Source organism: Somniosus microcephalus, chromosome 14 (assembly GCF_052327205.1).
Source record: "Somniosus microcephalus isolate GS21.2 chromosome 14, FLI_Smic_1.0, whole genome shotgun sequence".
Lineage (NCBI taxonomy): Eukaryota > Metazoa > Chordata > Chondrichthyes > Squaliformes > Somniosidae > Somniosus > Somniosus microcephalus.
In genome coordinates, this window is record NC_141000.1 from 47147952 (window position 1) to 47162007 (window position 14056).

Genomic DNA, 14056 nt, shown 5'->3' on the forward strand with positions numbered 1-14056 from the left:
TTGAGGAAGTTTGTCGAGCAAATTCATTCCCCCTACTGAATCCAAGCTGGCTCTTTCTTAAGCAGTTTAAGGCTTTCACCTTATCCTGAGTCAAATACTGAAGAGGAAGTACTGGGCTTACAAACAGGAAAGTCATGGCACACTCTGAATTGCTAGTCTTGCTGTTAATTACAATAGCCCAGAAATTGCTGAAGCAGGGCATCTCAGGGCGAGCCATGTTAGCTAGACTTGTTCCTGCACCCTTCAGCTGAAAAATCTTTTGACCACAAAGCTGCTGGAAGTGCAAGCTGATAATGGCATGGTGAGGGCAACAGAGTTCTGTATCTGGGACTTTGGAGAACAACAGGACAAACAGTGTCTCTCCTTAGCCAATGAGATTTAAAGATTGAAAATAAACAGAGGAAGGATGAGAAGGAGAGTGAATTCGAGTGGGTGAATTCAATATCAAAACAAGTACAGAAAGAGAATTAAAGAGGGAAAGAAAGATTGGATTAAGAGAGAGAGAAAAGAGACAAAGGAAAAATAAATGATAAGAAAAAAATTAAATTTTTCATTTTTAAAATCTCCAACAATTCACTACCTGAAAAAATGAGACTTCTAATTGTTCATTTTCTGGGTCAGAGAGGTTGATTAGCAGTTATTGGCCCAGAAATTCGGGTCTCCACGGGTGAGTACGCGCTGGGTACTCACCCGTAGGCCCGATGGAAGTGCCGGTTTCCTGCATGCACTGCGCATGCGCGGGAAACCGGCACTTCCGTTCCTCTGAAAGCAGGGGTTCAGAGGTCAAACGCGTGCGTGGGAAGTCTGCGCATGCTCTTTGAACTTAGGTTTTTTTTACAGGTTTTTCCGTGAGGGTAAGTCTTTAGAATTTAGAAATTTAAAAAGCAGGCGTAAGGCCTGCTTTTTACAAGGTAAGTGGTCAATTAATTAAAATTAAAACATTTTTTCACAGGTTTATTATTTTTAAATACTTTAAAGCAAGGTAAGTTTATTTTTTAGCCCCGTTAGAATATAAAATTATTTTTTTCAAAAATTTGAATTATTGTTTAAAATAGCTATTTAATGTAATTAATAGTTTATTTAAAAAATGTGATGATTTTAAAAAATGTATTTGAAGGTTTACTGCTATTTTGGGGCCGTAGTATTTATAAGTCTTGACAGCACTTCCTGTCAAGACTTATGAATGGGCATTTCCCTGCTCCGATTGGCTGCCCATGGCCCACGTGATCCCAGGGGACACATCAAACTAACTGCGCCCCTGGGACACGCAAGCACTGTGCGCCGGCAGCTGGGCCAGGCCCCGGATCGGAATTCCACGGGGCCCTACAGCTCAACTGCCGGCGCGCAAGGTAAGTGCAGGTCGGGGGCTTGCACCCGCAGGAAGCCCCCGACCCGAATTTCTGGGCCATTAACAATTATCACATCGTTAAAAGGGTACTTGCACTATTAATTACTAGACTTAACTTTCTGTGGCAAGTTTAATGGGCAATCAATGGGCAAGTGCAGCAACTTCATGAAAATCATGGGAGAGATACCATTTTCACGAAGCTAATGGCAAATCGGCCAACAACTTGTGGCAATTCGCAATTCACGGGATAGCTCTTCTTCGCCACAAGCTGGCTGATTTGCACATTAATAACGGCGTGCGTCGTTATTGTTCTGCAAATTCTGGGCCAATAACAAAAAACTGATGCTTTAATAATGCATCTTGATTTTCTGACTGGACAAATGAAAACAAAGAGCCTTCTGATTGGAAATCAGTAGCAGGAAAAATAATTTTATGTCAATACAACTGCCATCACAGTTCCAACACTATTAAAGAGGCATGCTCCTTTCTCTCTTGAGGACCAGTCATTTTAATATTAAAATTCTGTGCTCTATTCTCTGGTCATGCATTGCTCCTCGGCTCCTGATTTGTCCCATTTTGCACCGAGCTTTGCTCTGTTCCCCAGTTCCCTCCAGGGTGGGCACAACTAATTATGCTGGAGCAAAATCTTTTTTTATATAATTTTTAAGCCTGCCTTCACTTGCGGCTTGCTCATGTGACACATCAACCTTCATAATAAATGGCATGAAACAACCTAATTGACTTTTCCTACAAAACCTAACAGTCATTTATGAACGTGAGTCTCTCATAACAACCCAATTTTCAGAGTAGAATCAAACACCTCAGGGTTGGTCCTTCACTATGGGACAATACGCTAACATTTCAACTCTTAACTGTCTCCCTTAGCAACAGGTTCACCGTCTTAGGTACTGTTGTCGGGGGGGGTGACGCATCGGGGGAAGGCACCAGCAGCCAGGCTCATGGCACCATGACTGGCTCTGTTGCAAAGAAGGGAGGGAAAAAGAGTGGCAGGGCTATAGTAATAGGGGATTCGATTGTAAGGGGAATAGATAGGGGTTTCTGTGGTCGCGACCGAGACTCCAGGATGGTATGTTGCCTCCCTGGTGCAAGGGTCAAGGATGTCTCGGCGCGGGTGCAGAACATTCTGGAGGGGGAGGGGGAACAGCCAGTTGTCGTGATACATGTTGGTACCAACGACGTAGCTAAAAAAAGGGAAGAGGTCCTACAAGTAGAATTTAGGGAGTTAGGAGCCAAGCTAAAAAGTAGGACCTCGAAGGTAGTAATCTCTGGATTACTACCAGTGCCACGTGCTAGTAAGAGTACAGAGAACAGGATAGTTAGGCTAAATACGTGGCTTGAGCAGTGGTGTAAGAGGGAGGGTTTTAAATTTTTGAGGCATTGGAACCAGTTTTGTGGTAGGTGTGACCTATACAAAAGGGACGGTCTACACCTGTGCAGAGATGGAACTGATGTTCTCGGGGTAATTTTTGATAAAGCAGTTCGGGAGCATTTAAACTAGTATGGCAGGGGGCTAGAAACCTATGTAGTGAAATAGAGGAAAGTGAAAGGCAGACAGAAATAAATGGTAAAAGGGTGAGGAACAAAAAACAAAGGGCCAAACTAATTCATAAAAAATGTGAGCATAAAAAAAGCCTGAGGGTTTTATACCTTAATGCGAGAAGCATCAGGAACAAGGTAGATGAATTAGCTGTGGAAATAGAGGTTAATAATTATGATCTAATTGGGATTACGGAAACATGGTTGCAGGGTGAGCAGGGCTGGGAGCTTAACATACAGGGGTATTCAGTATTTAGGAAGGATCGACAAAAAAGAAAGGGAGGAGGGGTAGCATTGCTAGTAAAAGAGGGGATAAATGCAATTGAAAGGAAGGATATTAACTCAGTTAATACAGAATCTATATGGGTGGAGCTAAGAAATAGCGAGGGGCGAAAAACATTAATAGGAGTGGTATATAGGCCTCCAAATAGTAAAATAGAGGTTAGGGAGGGCATCACGAGGGAAATTAGAGAAGCGTGCAATAAGAGCACAGCTGTCATCATAGGTGACTTTAACTTACATATAGATTGGACTAGCCTAATCAGTAAAAATAATGAGGAGGAGGAATTCCTTGAGTGTTTAAGGGATGGTTATCTGGATCAATATGTCGAGGAACCAACTCGGGAACAGGCTATATTGGACTGGGTACTGTGCAATGAGAAGGGACTAATCAGTAATCTTGTTGTACGGGGACCCTTGGGTCAGAGCGATCATAACATGATCGATTTCTCACTCGAAATGGAGAGCGAAGAAATTGACTCAGAGACTAAGGTCCTGAATTTAAACAAGGGGAATTATGATGCCATGAGACGGGAACTGAGTAGGTCTGATTGGACAACGTTCCTGAGAGGACTGGAGGTAGATAAACAATGGCAAACATTTAAAGATAGAATGACAAAATTGCAAAAATTGTTTATACCAATCTGGCATAAAAGGAAATCTAAAAAGGTGACTCAACCGTGGATAACAGGGGAAATTAGAGACAGCATAAAATCCAAAGATAGGGCGTATAAAATAGCCAAAAAAAGCGCCAGAGCGGAAGATTGGGAACAGTTTAAGATAGAGCAAAGGAGGGCAAAGGGCATGATCAAGAGGGGCAAAATAGCTTACGAAAACAAGCTGGCGGAAAATATAAAAACTAACTCCAAAAGCTTTTATAAATATATCAAAAGGAAAAGACTGGTGAAAACCAAAGTTGGTCCATTGCAGTCAGATACGGGGGAATATATAATGGGAAATAAGGAAATGGCAGATCAACTAAATGCATACTTTGGGTCAGTCTTTACGAAGGAAGACACAAAAAACCTCCCTGGGATATCGGGAAAAATAGGGACATTGGCAAAGGAGGAACTGACGCAAATCAATATCTCTAAGGATATGGTGTTAAGGAAGCTAAAGGGATTGAAGGTGGACAAATCCCCAGGGCCTGATAACATGCATCCTAGGGTACTGAAGGAGGTGGCCCTAGAGATAGCGGATGCACTAAGGATGATTTTTCAGAATTCATTAGACTCGGGAACAGTGCCGATGGATTGGAGGGTAGCTAACGTTACCCCACTATTCAAAAAGGGGGGTAGGGAAAAAGCAGGTAATTACAGACCTGTAAGCCTTACATCAGTTGTGGGCAAAATGCTGGAGTCCATCATTAAGGATGAAATAGCGGAGCACTTAGCAAATGGGGACAGGATAGGACAGAGTCAACATGGATTTACAAAGGGTAAATCGTGCTTGACTAATCTATTGGAATTTTTTGAGGGAGTAACTGGTAGAATAGATGGGGGAGAGCCAGTAGATGTGGTGTACCTGGACTTCCAAAAGGCCTTCGATAAGGTCCCACATAAAAGATTAGCATGGAAAATTGAGGCTCATGGGATAAAGGGGAAAGTTTTGGCGTGGATAGGGAACTGGCTGTCAGATAGAAAACAGAGAGTTGGAATAAACGGCTCATTTTCTGAATGGCAGGCAGTAACAAGTGGGGTACCACAGGGATCTGTCCTGGGCCCCCAGCTGTTCACAATTTACATTAATGACCTGGATCAGGGAGTCGGATGCAGCATTTCCAAATTTGCAGACGACACTAAACTAGGAGGTGGGGTGGGCTCAGAGGAAGAGACCAGGAAGCTCCAGAGCGATTTGGACAGACTTGGCGATTGGGCGGATAAATGGCAGATGCACTATAATGTGGACAAGTGCGAAGTTATCCACCTTGGGTGCAGGAACGGGAGGGCAAATTATTATTTAAATGGCAATAGATTGGGAGAGGGGGAAGTACAGAGAGACCTGGGTGTTCTTGTACACCAGTCACTGAAGGCGAGCATGCAGGTGCAACAGGCGGTCAAGAAGGCAAACGGTATGCTGGCCTTCATAGCAAAAGGGTTAGAATACAGGAACAGGGATACCTTGCTGCAGCTGTACAGGGCACTGGTGAGACCACACCTCGAGTACTGTGTACAGTTTTGGTCGCCTCATCTGAGGAAGGATGTTCTTGCCATGGAGGGGGTGCAGCGGCGATTCACCAGGCTGATACCAGGAATGGCGGGAATGACCTATGAGGAGAGACTATGTAGTTTAGGGATGTACACACTGGAGTTTAGAAGATTGAGAGGGGACCTCATAGAAGTGTATAAAATTCTGACAGGTCTAGACAGACTGGATGCAGAAGGAATGTTTCCCTTGGCGGGTGAGAACAGAACTAGAGGACATAATTTAAGGATAAGGGCTAAACCATTTAGGACAGAGATGAGGGGGAATTTCTTCACTCAGAGAGTGGTGAACCTGTGGAACTCATTGCCACAGAGGGCAGTGTACGCCAGCTCATTAAATATATTTAAGAGGGAATTAGATATATTTCTACGGGCAAAAGGGGTTAAGGGTTACGGAGAGAAGGCGGGGACGGGATACTGAATTAAAGGATCAGCCATGATCTCATTAAATGGCGGAGCAGGCACGAAGGGCCGAATGGCCTACTCCTGCTCCTATCTTCTATGTATCTATGTATCTAACATACAACATAGACTCCATTTTAAAGGGATCAGTCACGTATCATGAATTCTTAACACAAAACAGGTTTTCTTCTTATCAGGATATTGCAAATAATTAAGTAAAATTGCAACATCATTCATCTAAATAATTACCGGTTGGTTGAATTAAATTTTTAAAGGTATGTTTGAAAAGTCATGCTAGAAATTAAACTGTTATGGAGAAATCTAGTTTAAAAAAACCAAGATGTCCTAGGGAATTTGTTCTCGGGATCCAAATTTTCCTTGATTAAGTCCCTCAGCTCAACATTTACAACATCATACCAGATAAATTACTTTCAACCGACCAAAAAGAAAACAACTCTCTTTCTGGGAGAGAGTTCCAAATTCCCACTGCCTTTGTGTGAAGAAGTGCTTCCTGACATCACCCCTGAATGACTTAGCTCTGATTTTAAGGTTATACCTCCTTGTTCTGGACTCACCCACCAGAGGAAATAGTTTCTTTCTATCTACCCTGTCAAATGCTTTAATCATCTTAAACACCGCAGTTGTATCATCCCTTAATCTTCTGCACTCGAGGGAATACAAGCCTAGTCCATGCAAACTACAGTATCCTCATAATTTAACCGGTATAATTCTGATGAACTTGCGCTGCAGCCCTTCTGAGGCCAATATATCCTTCCAGAACTGAACGCAGTACTCCAAATGGAGTCTAACCAGATCTTTAGACAACTGTAGCATAAGTTCACCCTTTTGTATTCCAGCCCCCTTGAGATGAAGGGTAATATTCCATTAACCATTTTACTTATTTTTTGTACCTGACAGTAGGTGCACTACAGGTCTTTAACACCCCTAGGCTACGGAACTTCCGTTGCGCTTCATTGTCCTCGGCTTCCTACACTGTTCCAGAGAGGTCAGAGTGGGAGTGGGGCGGAGAAGTAAAATGGCAAGTGACCAGAAGCTCAGGATCATGCTTTCAGGCTGAATGGAGGTGTTCAGCAAAGCGATCACCCAATCTGCATTTGGTCTCCCCAATGTAGAGGAGACCGCATCGTGGGCAGCGAATACAGTATACGAAGTTGAAAGAAGTACAAGTAAATCACTGTTTCACCTGGAGTGAAGCTCAACGGAAGCTTGAGGAACAGCACCTCATCTTTCAATTAGGCAATTTACAACCTTCCAGACTCAACATTGAGTTCAACAATTTAAGATCATATGTTTCTTTACATGTCCTGTTACCACCCCTTTTGCTTTGCACCATCATCCCTTTTGTAGTTTAATCATTCCTGCCTTCGACCCTATCACAGGTTTTTGTCGGAACATAGGAACAGGAGTAGGTCATTTAGCCCCTTGAGCCTGTTCTGCCATTCATTGAGATCATGTGTGATCTATGACCTAACTCCATATACCTGCCTTTGGCCCATATCCCTTAATACCTTTGGTTCACAAAAATCTATCAATCTCAGACTTAAAATTAACAATTGATCGAGCATCGATTGCCATTTGCGGAAGAGAGTTCCAAACTTCTACCACCCTTTGTGTGTAGAAGTGTTTCCTAATTTCACTCCTGAAAGGTCTAGCTCTAATTTTTAGACTATGCCCCCTAGTCCTAGAGTCCCCAACCAGCGGAAATAGTTTCTCTCTATCAACCCTATCTGTTCCCCTTAATATCTTGAAAACTTCGATCAAATCACCCCTTAACCTTCTAAATTCCAGGGAATACAACCCTAGTTTGTGTAATCTCTCCTTGTAATTTAACCCTTGAAGTCAACTATCATTCTGGTAAACCTACGCTGCACTCCCTCCAAGGCTAATATATGCTTCCTGAGGTATGGTGCCCAGAACTGCTCACAATTCTCCAGGTGTGGTCTAACCAGGGTTTTGTACAGCTGCAGCATGACTTCTACCACCTTGTATTCTAGTCCTCGTGATATAAAGGCCAGCATTCCATTAGCATTTTTGATTATTTTCTGTACCTGTTCATGACATTTTAATAATCTATGTACCTGGACCCCCAAGTCTCTTTGAACTTCCACTGTTTTTAGCTTTTCACCATTTAGAAAGTACCCTGTTCTATCCTTTATAGGTCCAAAGTGGATGACCTCACATTTGCCTACATTGAAATCCATTTGCCACAGTTTTGCCCATTCATTTAATCTATCAATATCTCTTTGTAATTTTATGCTTCCATCTGCACTGCTTACAATGCCACCTATCTTTGTGTTATCGGCAACTTTGGATATGTGGCTTTCTATCCCATCATCTAAGTCGTTAATAAATATAGGGCCGGATATCCTGACCCCCACGGGTGTGTGGCACACCCGTAGGGGCCTCGCAAGTGCCAGTTTCAGGCATGCGAAGCACATGCGCTAAAACCCAGCACTTCCAATCTGTCAAGAATTCTCTTGATAGGTCCTCCGCCTGCCCAGGAGAAGGGCCTCCACGGGTGGAGAGTTACGCTTTCTGCACAACCTCCGCCTGCTGAAAACCTTTAAAAATCTTACGTCTGGTAAAAGCAGGCGTAAGGCCTGCTTTTACCAGCATAAGAGTTTAAAAAAATAAATAAATAATTTTTTTTCACTCATTTATAATTTTAAAATACTTTTAAAAATGTACATTTATTTTTAGCCCTGTAAAAAACTTTAATTATTTTTTTCAAAAAATTAAATTTTTGTTTAAAATATTTAATTTAATGTAATTTTAACTAATTTTAAATACGTGATTAAAAAGAATTATTTAATGTCTAACTGTTTTTTGAGTGATCCCCATTTATACTTTTGACAGATCCGTGCGTAGAGACCTGTCAAAAGTGTGATGGGGGATTCCCTTCTTTGATTTGGTTCCCCATGGCCCACGTGATCCCAGGGACACTTGCGAACTGCCTGCGCTCCTGGGCCTCTGCGCGCGCGCACCAGGAGAGGCCCAGGATCGGAAATCTCGGGACCGACGGAGCCAGCAAGTACATGCGTAGATTTTTCCAGATTGGAGGCATCCACTCGCAGGAAGCCTCCGATCGGAAAATCCGGCCCATAGTGAATAGTCGAAGCCCCAACACAGATCCTTGCGGGACACCGCTGGTCGCATCCTGTCAATTAGAATATCTGCCCATTATCCCTACTCCTTGTCTCCTGCCCCTCAGCCAATTTCCTAACCAAATCAATAATTTGCTTTCAATTCCATGGGCTTCAACTTTAGTTAATAATCTCTTTTGAGGGACTTTATCAAATGCCTTCTGGAAGTCTTTGTAAATAACATCCATAGACATTCCGCTGTCCACTACTTTAGTCACCTCTTCAAAAAATTCAATCAGGTTCCTCAGGCATGACCTACCTTTCACAAATCCATGCTGGCTCTCTCTGATCAGCTGAAAATTTTCAAGGTATTCAGTCACCCTATCCTTAATTATAGACTATAACAATTTCCCGACAACAGATGTTAGGCTACCTGGTCTATAATTTCCTGGTTTCCCTATCTCATCATCCTTAAATAGCGGAGTACCACAGCATCTTTATCTCTCTCATGTAAGTAATTCTATTTTCTGCTGTTTTCCACTTGACAACTTTGGAGAAGATGTGAATTTTGAAATCCTTTATATTCAGTGCCATAAAGTGACCCGACCATGTTTTTAGCTGCTTAACAAAGGCAAATTGCATCAAACAAAGACAGAAAAACTGGAGACATTCAGCAGGCCAGGCAGAATCCATTGACAAAATACAAGCCAGTTAACGTTTCAGGTATAAACCCCTCCTCAGAACTGCTTCAAACGTAATTTGACTGAAAAAATGCAAAAAGTCAGCCAGTAAGTTTTTTTTACTTCCCAAATAAGTGAGGTAGATCTTCTTGAATCACTAGGGATATTATGATGGCAGCATCTCGCAGACACTGCTAAGCCCCACTCTAACGCTGGTGTCCTGAGGTGACTGTCAGATTTTTTTTTTTACTACCGTTCCTCACCCCTCCCACTATTTCACTCTAATTCATTTTTTTCCCTGTATTCTCTGACATAATTTTGTTTCCTCAGATCTGGGACTATCTTTTCTCCCTTTCTCTCCTATTGGAGGATAACCTGGTCAAATGCAGTTCCATAATATAGCCAGCTAATTGGTAGGGACCTGAACCCATTGGCTGCCCATGAAGAATGAGCACTGGGTAACGTATAATAGGCCTGTGGAACTGTACATTATCAAAAGTCCAGACCTTTGGGAGAGTGGGGGGAAACATTTTCAGATTTTGACTGTTTTTGCCTTAGCACTCAGCTTTAGCTGTTCCCACCTGTCAATAGGCAGACTAGTGCAGATCATATCCTGCTGCTTTGCACAAGAACATGTTGGTTTTGGTTACTGTCTGTTTTCTGAACAATGCAAGTGACAGCCAGGAACCCTTGAAGGCAAAAATTACTTTGAATGTCATGGACGTATTCTGGATATTAGACAGTTTTTATATCTATGAAATCTTCAATAGTTTACATTAACTGCAAACTGAAATAAGTCCAGTTTTGACTGGAAAGTTCGATTACAACTTTCTATTCATTTTTTTAGAATCATTTGTATCTTAAAGTTCACTGCAGAAACTGTTCTTTACATGCAGCAAAATTATTCCTGAGAACTTAACTAAAGAAATGCAATATTCTCAGCTACTCTTAGGATGTTGAGTGGATGATGAATAGTGTGATCCATACTTATTTGGCTGCCCTTTTAGTTGCATCTTTTTTTGATCAACAGATTCTAAAAGGAGAGCTGGAGATGAAACGACAGACCATGGATAAACTTTGCGCCCTCAGTCAGGATCTCCTCATGAGCCTGCAAAACAAGGTTGTAGCTCAGAAGTTACAGGCAAGGCTTGAGGAATTTGCTCAGCGCTGGGATAATCTTGTACAGAAACTGGAGAGCAACTCTAAGCAGGTATGTCACTGATTGTCAACAGTCTGTACCACTAATCTGTGCCACTGCTATTCACTTTCTTGTCAGTTTTATGATTCAGTCCTGCTAATCAACTCATTAAGTGCATCGTTTATTGCCATTTCAACCAGCTCAGGTCACTAGCCAAGGTAAGCTTATCCATCCCAATTAATTGTTTGAGGTAGTTATGTTATGCCTACTTTGTTAATTAAGTTTGCCAGCTGATATTAGTGCTTGGTGAAGGGCTTGATTTGAGATTTGCTGTTTATCTGACGCTAATAGCTATATGTTTATCAATGTTGTGCTCATCAAAGTGTGAGGGACTTTTTGTTCACGGTGTTGGTTGCAAGTATTCCAGGTCTGGTATACATGGGCTAGATGTAGAGTTAAATTAATTTTATTCTGCTTCAACAATGTGTCTTGACCAAAAACTAAGAGGATCAGTCCCTACTACACCATCATGAGGTTTTCAAGTCACACACGAGTCCTCGTTGTGTTCTTTCTGAGGGACATTGTCTACTTGGTGCCAATCTGCGGCAAGTTTTTTTTTTATCCGTTCATGGGATGTGGGCGTCGCTGGCAAAGCCAGCATTTATTGCCCATGGGCAGTTCTATGTGCTCAGCTATTTCCTTCGGAGAGCTAGCACTGTTCCTTCATGATAGAAGGGTTGGAAAGGAGGATTCACAGAACTTCCAAGAGAAACTTTTGACAAGAAACCAGAAGGAGGAGCTGCTAGGAGGTGGGCAGAAAGTCAGAAGTCAATGCTTGTTTACAAAAATGTTGTGTTTAGGAATTCTAATAGTAGATTTACAGAAGATACAAACAGATAAAATTGCCTTGACATGCTTCTGTCTGATTCCAGGTTTAATAGACTGCATTTTTGCAAGAGATTTCAGGCATAATTGAGCTAAAATGTAGTACCAAATCTCCTAGAAAGAGGAAAGGTGAAGTATTTACTTCACTGTAACCAATAAGAGTGTCAGAGGAGTGAAAGTGGCAGTTAGGCCAGGTAAAGGTTGCAAAAAATTTCTTGGATGACATACAGTACCAAACAAGACTGAATGATTCATGGAGAGTGATTTGTTGTAGCGTATTATGCAAAAGCAAATATGAGATGCTGGTCAGAAGAGCCCAGTGATAAGGAGAGAGGATTGGAGGCATGGAAATATTCTAGGAGATTAGCTGAGTTCTTAATATGCTCAGGATTATGGGCAGGCTGATTGAAGAGTTGTTTGTCATTTAGGATAGCAAACAACTTTCCATTAGTGTTGACCTGATCACTAGAAGGGAGACATGGAGCCATCGCTGATGGTGAACTAAGGGGTTGCCAAGAAGGAATTTGGAGTATATCGATTTGACTTGCTTGATAAAACGGTGAAAAGTTCAAGAGAGTTATCAAGATTAGGACAGTGATAGAAACAGCAACTGAATTTAGGGAGATTTGAGAGACAAATTTTTAGCCACGGGAGATCAAAGTCAGATGACTCAAAGCAAGCAATCAAATGAAGTTTGAGGCAGTTCTGAGGAAGGGTTTATACCTCAAATGTCAACTGGCTTGTATTTTCTCAATGGATGCTGCCTGTCCTGCTGAATGTCTCCAGTTTTTCTGTTGTTGTGTAGGTGAAATGATTAAAACTGAATTGGTGCTGGGAAATACATGTTGGAGGGATGTTTATTGTACAAAATGGAAATTGTTTGGCGCCTGGAGTATTTCTACTGTTTGCCACTTGCTCCTTATATGTTGATCAGGTAAACTCAAGTATTTATACTAAGTGATAATAGCTTAATTGCAAAAATAAAAGGTCATCATTTTTTTGAGGATGAGATAGAATTTTATTAAAGGAACTTTTGAGTCTCCAGTTTTAGTCTCTCATTGCAATCCCCAGATCTTTGTCAATACCACTCTGAAACTGGTTGCTGAAGCTCAGAATGACCCTCTGATTGACTCTCCCACCCCTACTCCTGGTGGAGAATGGCCCTGTAGTTACCCTAAAGTCACAACTTAAGTTGAAAGCTCAATGTTTGAAGATAATGGGCCCAGGTCCATGTCCACCAATATCTGGTATTGATGCTCCAATGTGCTGCCTTCTGCATCATCCAAAGGTTACATCTCTTGGAATATCAGGATAGTCCTTTTCATTTTGCTATTTTACTTCTTGCTATGAATACCACAATATGGCTGCCATCATCACACTGGAATACTGAAAAGCACTCTTCATTATATCAGTATTGTAATATTGGGAGTTCACGTGTGTTGTGTATTTTGAATGTTGTATTTGAATTGTCCCACATAGCTTACCATAGTTGTGATGTGCAATGCACTATGGGAAATAGAGTGCATTGAGTTGAGAAGATTCTCTGGAAAGTGATGGCTGTTAACTGAACTCTCTCTTGCGTACTCTTTTAATTGTTATACGAGCAAGGTTATTAAACTCTTGAGATTTAACAAAAATGGCGACGAGGACGTCTGAACTTACATGGCTCTGCTGTGCGGAAGATAGTCAGGTTTTACGTGTTTAAAACTGTTATTTGTGCCGTGGACAGTTAATTAAAGTGAGGCTGGCTCGAGGATAAAGGAGCTTGCAATGGCGGGAAGACGAGACGGCGTATAAGGTACTAACGACTTGAGGAAGGGGAGGAAAAGCAGTGAGTAAATCGGGAAGGACATTTATTCAACTGTGATACGATCTGTGAATTGAAGCACTAAATAACTGATAGTGATTTTAGTTGAGTTCAACATTGGAAGGATCCTTAGTGAATGATAATTAGGAGCGTGAGAGAAGGAAAGTGGCTGGAATTATCGGTAACATTGGACCGTTTGATGAGAATGTCGAACAATGGAGCTCATACACAGAACGATTTGAATACTTCACACAAGCAAATGACATTGGAGGGAACAAAGTAGTACCTACATTGTTAAGTGTGGTGGGACCAAAGACTTTCAATCTTTTGCGTACTTTAGTGCATCCAGATAAACCAGGGACTAAACAATATAGCGAAATTGTGGAGATACTAAAAGGGCATTTTTCACCCAAACCCCTAGTCATAGCTGAGAGGTTTAGGTTCCACAGGCGTAACCAGGAAGAAGGAGAAACAGTGACCATGTTTGCAGCTGCACTAAAAAGACTGTCAGAGCACTGTGAGTTTAATGACATGCTAAATGATACCATGAGAGACAGGCTAGTGTGTGGTATGAGAACTGAAGCCATACAGAAGAGACTATTAATGGAGAGTAATCTGACTCTACAAAAGGCCATTGAAATCAGTATTTCCA

The 14056-nt window shown here is 41.8% G+C and overlaps 1 protein-coding gene across 8 annotated transcripts in view; it reads left to right on the forward strand.

Annotated features, from left to right (window-relative positions):
• The window catches only part of dmd (dystrophin), a 2562635-nt gene that overhangs the window by 946695 nt on the left and 1601884 nt on the right, over window positions 1–14056 (forward strand). For all 8 annotated transcript variants that reach the window (XM_086007360.1, XM_086007362.1, XM_086007361.1 and 5 more), the window contains one exon: window positions 10605–10784. In XM_086007360.1, coding sequence (XP_085863486.1) covers window positions 10605–10784 — 180 coding nt within the window. The remainder of the gene's footprint in view (window positions 1–10604; window positions 10785–14056) is intronic.